At 39.2% G+C, this 7,741-nt stretch overlaps 1 protein-coding gene across 5 annotated transcripts in view; it reads right to left on the bottom strand.

Annotated features, from left to right (window-relative positions):
* Window positions 1-7,741, bottom strand: part of arap2 (ArfGAP with RhoGAP domain, ankyrin repeat and PH domain 2) — a 131,651-nt gene that overhangs the window by 12,616 nt on the left and 111,294 nt on the right. For all 5 annotated transcript variants that reach the window (XM_007551328.2, XM_007551330.2, XM_007551329.2 and 2 more), the window contains 4 exons: window positions 5,543-5,617; window positions 4,931-5,048; window positions 986-1,114; window positions 13-146 (listed from right to left, as the gene is read on the bottom strand). In XM_007551328.2, coding sequence (XP_007551390.1) covers window positions 13-146; window positions 986-1,114; window positions 4,931-5,048; window positions 5,543-5,617 — 456 coding nt within the window. The remainder of the gene's footprint in view (window positions 1-12; window positions 147-985; window positions 1,115-4,930; window positions 5,049-5,542; window positions 5,618-7,741) is intronic.

Genomic DNA, 7,741 nt, shown 5'->3' with positions numbered 1-7,741 from the left:
GGTTTTACTTACTTTGATGTCCCTGTAAAGAAGCAGTTTCTCTGAACGAAGTACAACGTACTTGTCCTGGAATTTGTGACCCGAGAGCAATTTGGAGGATCCATCGCTGAACTTCAGATAGTCGCTCTTTAGAAACTGTCTCGGATCTGTTGGGGGGGAAAAAAAACAGTACTGGAAACATGCTGCAGAACGTGAGAAAATAGACCATCTATAGATTTATTGTGCCTCGCAAACATAAAGCTAACCGTAGAACGTCTCCACATTCAAATGGACTTTATTGAGATTTTATGTTGCGCTTAAATGAGAAGTGGAAGTAACAAAAATCTGAAGCGTATAGCATGCATTTGAAATGAGCTCCCTTGAGTCAATATCTTCCACTAAGTTTTGTTGAACTTTGGGAGTGTGATATATAAAGCTAAATTAGTTTTTCAAAAAATTTAAGTCAGATTTCACATAGCACATCTGGGAGTCTCTTTTTACCATTACTTATTCATAACGTTTAGCCAAATTAACCTAGTTAGCATTGCTTTGAATATATACATCTGTAATTTAGTTATAATTTAGAAATGTGATGTATATCGATACTAATTTCATTCTAGTTTAACATTTATGTCTGTGTTGCAATAGTCACAGCCAGTCCTTTTCGTTCTAACCAACGGTTCCACAAGTTAATATCTACCGATATTAGCTAACGCTTTACTTTTAGCGTTAGCTAAATTAGCAACACCTTTCCACTGCTTATTGGTCACTTTTTGGCGGTGAATCGTTTTGCTCTTTACTTACAGATGTCACAGTATTGTACTAATCCTTCATTTCTTCTGGGCAAAACACTCAAAACATTGTGCAAACATTGGATCTCGTGACACTTTCCTGAGGAGGATTTTGTAAAGTATTACTGATAATAAACACAATACCACAGTTTCTGGTCGCACAGTGACTAATGCATGGGATTTACTGTAAGGCCTTCATTGACGGCACACTTTACCTTTTCCTCCAGCCATTCTTTTGGCGCCTGCAAATTTCTTTATAACAAGAAAAGCAGAGCTCGGGCAGTCCAAGGCGCTCCACTCCAGCACCTGCTCAAGAATCTTTTCGCTGTGGTGCAGCGGTCGCTCTGTCGAAAGAGAACAACAAACCTCGTGATCAGTTATTATGATAGGGAACGTAGCAGATCCCCCAAGAAGCGACAACGAAGCCATTCCCGTCTTCTGACCTCGCTCGAATTCGACACGCGAGGCGCCAATTCACACCCAGGACGAACACATGTAAACCAAACGACATTATATATCTTGTTGTTCCTCCCATTGTCATTAAAGAGCAGTTTAAATTATCTACATCATATCAGGAGCTGATTATAAAAACACACTCATGTGAAAAATAGACCTATTATCTCCTCCTAATTGGTGAACAGGGGTGCATGCTGTCAGCCAAAAAAAAAAAAAAAAAAAAAGCTGATAATTTGTGTACTACCTCCTCTGCTCTGATGGTTCCATTTCTACACCCCCGTGTTTTTCATAACCAAAGGAGGTAAAGAGAGCCACAGTGGCATAACTTATTAATAACACAGAGCTCATCTCAGAGCTGGAATCTCTGCAGACCCGGGCCGCGGAATTAGTTCCTCTTTTCCCAACAAATATTAGCTCCCCCCGCCCCCCTTTTTCTGCCCATTGTTCTCGTTAACCGTGCTTCTCTGAAGCTATTCACCAAGATGACTAATTGATGTACTCCCTCTCCCCCTCTTTGTGGTTTTTACGAGCAAAACCTGTCGAGCCGCAGCCTTTCAGAAATGCCTCGACTGTTTATCCTTCCCGAGACGTGCTGGTTTTGGCGTGGAAAATATTCGGATCTGTCAGCAAATATATAAATATATATGTTTAGCATTCAACACACCTTCGCTGTTCGGAGAGGACGGCGTGTCCTCTGGAACTTTTTTTTTGAGAAGGAAAATAAACAGAAGAGTGAGGTGTAAACTCCAAGTGAACTGATGAAAAGTGCACGGGGGACGGGCGAGCTAAGCAGCTTTGTGACGAATCAGACTTTCCTCTTTGCGCGGTTCTCTTCTACGATCAAATGGGGAAGTGTGAAGCACAAGGAGCTGTCGTTGCCTATTAATGTGAGATGAGGCGGGTCAGCTCTCTAGGTCGATCATGCAGGAAAGATGAAGGTAATCTATGACATACGACGGCACCGATGATTAATTAATGTGCATATCATCAGACCAATGATGCTCGGATAATTTCTCAGCGTGCCGCCGCCGCGTTCACACAGACGCCGGTTCATTAAAGAGATGGCATAATCTCCTAATCGACAGGCCAACGAATGAGGGTCTGTTCTTTCCACGAGCCACGCAACAAAATGCCAACCGTAAACGGTACCGTGACGCTAATTGGACACAAAGCGGACCACAGGAGAAAGTTTAAAGCTTGGGCGTTTGTTGTTCAGGGATTCAGTGAGTTTAATTGTGGGACATATAATTAATTATTCTGTCAATATAGTAAGGCTATGATGTGATGCATTTAGGAATGCACAAGTGCTGAGTACGCGTTTTATGTCGGGAGTCAGTGATATTACAGAATCAAGTTTAGAACAGATATATTTCTCTGCTGGTCATCTTTTAGTATGATACCTGGGAAAAATCAATAATTAAATAAAATCAAAGGCTTGTTAAAAAAAAAACCCCACCTACTTAGAACCAGTTATTTAAAAGAAATTGCATATGTTGAGGATGGAGCGAGAAAAATAGTTCTAATTCCAAACAATATCGTATTTTTACACATTTATTCAGACCTACAGAGAAGTTACTCGTCAACTTTTGACACCTCGTCTTCTCTCGCTGTCTGAAGGTAAACTGGACCTTGTAGGTCTGTTCACATGACCAAAATACTTTTTTATTAAATGCCTCAATAATGAAAGAAAGAACATTTCAAAGATATGTTTAATAAGGTCTACGTACATATGTACACATATATAACATATCCAGTATAAACTATACAATTCATTTAATTCTATGCATCTATATTTGTATCTACACACAGACTTGAGTTATATATATATATATATATGTTTTCATATTGATCTTCAAGTGAAATAACTAAAGTTTCCAACCTTATATACCACATATTTAATCTTAGGTGATTTAACACTTTGTGCACATTAACTAACAGTTTGCTACCCAATTACTTACTTGCTTAATAGTTAAATAAAATGAACTAAATGCATGTGTACTGTAAATCTTGACCTTGAGTTACAACATAAGGTAATACGCTGACTAAGTTTAAGAAACAATGTGAAGTCCTCAGAATAATAGGAAGAATAGGCACAAAATAATCTTTTAAAAGTCAAACCAGGCATCAGTTTATCGAAGCAGTCGACTCGGCTCCAACACCATTTAAATTACAAAAAATATTCTAATTTTCAAAAATTTACAACATTTTCCAAAAATGTTGTAATTCCGTCTTAAACATTATTCCAAAGGAGCTCGGTCTTATAAATGCACCAAGTATTCAAAGCGGAGGAGATCCTGCTGTCCCTGACGACATATCTCAGCATTGACTAAGCGTCCTTAGCCCAGGTTTGCAGAACGCACGAGAAAAAGTCCATGCAGTGCTTCGAGCAAAAAAACAAAACAAAACAAACAAACAAAAAAAAAACACTGCAGGACCTGACAAAATTAATCATGAAAGCAATTTTAGTAATTATATTTCAGGTGCAAAAAACAAAGAAGACCACTGAAAAAACAGATGTGAATGAAAAGCACATTATGAGACTACAGTGGAAACATTCTGTTGAAAAGACAAGACTGACATTGATGAGAACAATAAGAATGTTCTTCTCAATATTGAATCCTAACCGGCTGAGGTCAATTAATAGCGACCTTAACTGTGGAAAGTGTTTTAGATGTTGGTTTTGGATTCTTTTAAAATCGTATAAATGAGTCGCTGTCGCACTTTTGGGGAACTGGTCAGCCAATCGCAGGTTCAGTACCGTTCCACGTTTTCTCCATTTCCAGAATGATGCATGTCACTGACTTTGCTTCTCCTCTTGATTCATTTACTTTTCTTAATATGGGCATAGTGTGTTGCTTTTTGACTTTATGCTGTCAGACAGATTCCATTTAAGCAATTTCATTACCCTAAAGGTCACATAGTAATCAGGCACTGCTGTGGCGAGTGAAACTGAACTTCACTCTCCAAAGCTGTGGGCTAACACCATTTCCAAAATAAGACCAGGTTCATTTCAAAAGCTTGTATATGTTAATGGAAAGGAGTAAATCATAATTTGAAAATCCTTTTGATATTTGGGCAGGTTATCAGAAACTGAAGAAATCTGCAAAAGTGGAAATACTTTTTCACAGCACTGTAACTTAGGCCTAGCTGAGAATTTCAGCGAAATGTATTCAAAGAAACTATAATATAATATGGACTCATATACAAAAAGGTTCTGGTTAAAATACAGCTATACGATGATAAAAGATTATTGTGTTTTTAGATTTTTTTTTATACTTTTAGATGTAAACATGTTTTATAAATGAGCCTGAACTGAACTGTACATAATTTTTGATCTCAATATGACTACAGCATTTCATTGCAATACTGTATAAATGAATTCCACTTATCTGAATTGTAGCTGAACCAAAGTTTCTGCTTTGTAACTGGAGTCAAATTAGACCCCATTTTCTTGTGAGGTGCCTTGAAAGAAAATTAGTTTTTTCTTCTTTGTTCTAAATAAAAAGTGTCTTTTTTTTATGCCAAAGTTGTTTATTTCCTGACTTCCTTGCTCTTCTAAGCCTTTTTTCCTAGAACGCATAATTTAATTTGACAAGTCGTATCATACATGCCGTATCAAGCACCCCTTAATACGACGCAACCCGAAATGCACCATTAGAGTGATATTAATAAGCAAAAAAAAAATAACAGACAATCTTGCATACCTAGTTCTCCATTTTCTATAACTTCAAAGGTGGTCCACAAGTCATCTGCCTTAAAGGTGTCGCTTCTCATACTCAGCGCAGTTTCTGCGAGCTCGCAGGACCGCATGCTTGGAGAGAGCTACCACAAACAAAAACGAAAATAAAGGAAAAAGTGTCACAAGGAGAAAATACCATAAAAAAAAACAAAACATGGATTTATGCAAATTGATTCATTGTACATGACAGAGTGAGCCAAAAGTATACCTGTCTCAACAAGGAGAAAACTGCCACCAAACTTTTCTCTGCAGCTTTTATCTGAACGTAAACCCTCTCAAGGATTGCGGCAAACATTAGACTGGGAGTCTGTGACCTTCAACTGCCAGCGCCCCACGGAAAACGCAATTACTTGCACAATTTACGCAGATTTCTTTGATTAGTTTGTTTTTCATTCATTTCAGTGGCAGTAATCCCACCAGGTTAAACCACAGATGTCTCAGCCTTGTTCCATCAACCCCCATTTATTGTTCAACCCACTCTTTCACCCTCGACAACCTCCATCCCGCTCTTGCTCTCTCTTACTTCCCCCCTCCCACCCTTTTACATCGGCCTATGCATAAAGACACACACGCTCACCTTTATTAAGCAGCACTGCTCCGGCTCACGCTTTTCCAGATACACCTCGAAGATCAAATCCCCTGCTGGGCAGAACTGGAGAGAAAGGATGAGGGAGGGGAAGAAAAAAAAAAAAAACTGCATCAGTCAAGTGATTTGTTGCTTTGTTTATAGAAATTCAGCTCCAACGCGGTAAAGCGAAAAACTAGAGAAGAGTGAGAGAAATTGCTAAAACTAATTGTGGGAGCCAGAGGGGTTCTCTTCAAAGCGGGAGGCAAAATAAAATGTAATGTGAATAAAAAGCCAAACTGACTAAAGAAGAAGGGGCACAGGTCAAAAGCTCCAATCCAAGTACAAATCTTTACTCGAGTGTCGCATTGAAGCTAGCTGAGTTTGAGGCGATTTAGAGGGCACGACTGAAGACGCGCGTGTTCGCTCCCCTGCTTTTGTTACGACAGGAAAAAAAAGGTTAAGTGCCAGAAAATGGCCCTGTGGTCGATAAAGACCCTCGGGTCGGAACAAAACCTAAAAAGTCTAATAAATAAAAGGCGTTTAAAAAAGTGTAGGTTTATGAAAATAAATGAAAAAAAAAATTTTTTTTGGGGGGGGGTGGAGGGGTCGGGGAGTGTTCACTGTTGAAGAAGCTAGGGAAACGTTGAACGCTAAAGCTACTGAAGTCAGATCCAGCTGAGCGGGAGAATAATTCAGACATGTGACGAGCAGAAGAATCATGCTTTATAAAAAAATAAAAAAATAAAAAAATCTGGATGTTTACTTCATGTTGAAACGGTAGTAAGAATTTCTAATCCTACATTTCACCATGGTGGTCGTTTTGTCGCTGCGACATTAATGCTAGTTTATAAAGCTTAGAGAAAAGGAGGCAAATGAAGCTGATAAACAGAGCAGAGACGTGCAACACACAGAATGTGCTCAATAGTCAATCCCACAATTTCTCACTGCTTTGACTCATTGTCATCTACCATTATTTTGTTTCTTTTACCACAGCAAAATATGTTCAACCATATAACAGTCTGTCAATATTGTGTTTTTAAGGAGTTCTAATGCTTTTGCATGACCCCATCTACAACTATCTTGGCCCCTTTTCATTGTTTTTTTTGTTGTTTTTTTTAATTATAATCAGGATTTTAACTAATGAGGATCTTACTAGATTTTAATGAATGAAAAGTGGGTGGAAGAAGCTCTCAGATATTCTGATTACAATTGAATCTTTTTCAGTAACTTGAAATCCTGATTGGTGCTCTCTGCTCTTCTGCAAGAAATCACACAAATCCGAGTCGTGCATCTTGCACGTTTTCAATTGAGTGACCACTGTATGTTTTCAAGGACCAAAAAAAAAAAAAATACCTGATCAAAATAGGCCCGGTTTAAATGTACATGTAGCTGATGTAACTGATGTGGACTTATCTTTTCCAGCTTGAGACTGCCATTGTTAAACAGTAACATGCAATTCATTTGCAGAAATGCCGACACGCCTTCCTAATGTGTCGGGTTAAAATTCCCTCAAGTCAAATACATATTTTTAATAAAGTTGTATTCTAGACAACGATGCCGTGTTTCCAAGGTTTCGGGGACTTTGGAAACCTCTCTCACTCTCTCTCTCTCCAGAAAAATGGAGAACTAAGTGAGCATGAAGAGGTTCCTTTTTCCTTAGCTACCTTGAAATTGCAGTTACATTCCCTTTGTCATTTCAATGGGCAGGTGAACTGAGGTCCATTAATGGCTTGAGCTGTCTTATAATAAGAGGGATAGGGGCCCCTCCTGACTCCTGTGGCCCAAAAATGACTCGGAAATTACAGTCATTTAAACCAATGGAGCAAAAAGCTGTAATTGGGAAAATGTCACATGCGGATATGGAGCCACGTTGTTGCGCTCGGTTCTCTTCCCCCCGCCCCCTCTCCTTTCTGTTCACGTTTTGTGTGAAGGCCGCAAGATCTCTCTGAGACCGCTGAATCGGTGGCGCAGCGAGTGGAGGAAATTAGACAGAATCAAGGCATTTTTGTAGTTAATTAAAGCCAACGCCGTGCTGGTCGTGAATGCAGGGTATCGATTTTAGAGTCAGTGCGAGCTTAAAAGGCATGACACTGCCTTGCTCCTCATTATATCGCTGATTCACTTTACTCCTCACTGTACACCGAGCTGTCCTGTCCTCTAAAGGATGCTTGCCCATTCCCTTCCATTAAACAGAACCTTTCAGGACCT

The sequence above is a fragment of the Poecilia formosa genome, unplaced genomic scaffold, assembly GCF_000485575.1.
Source record: "Poecilia formosa unplaced genomic scaffold, Poecilia_formosa-5.1.2 Scaffold41, whole genome shotgun sequence".
Classification (NCBI taxonomy): Eukaryota; Metazoa; Chordata; class Actinopteri; order Cyprinodontiformes; family Poeciliidae; genus Poecilia; species Poecilia formosa.
This window is presented reverse-complemented; position numbering and strand designations above follow the sequence as displayed.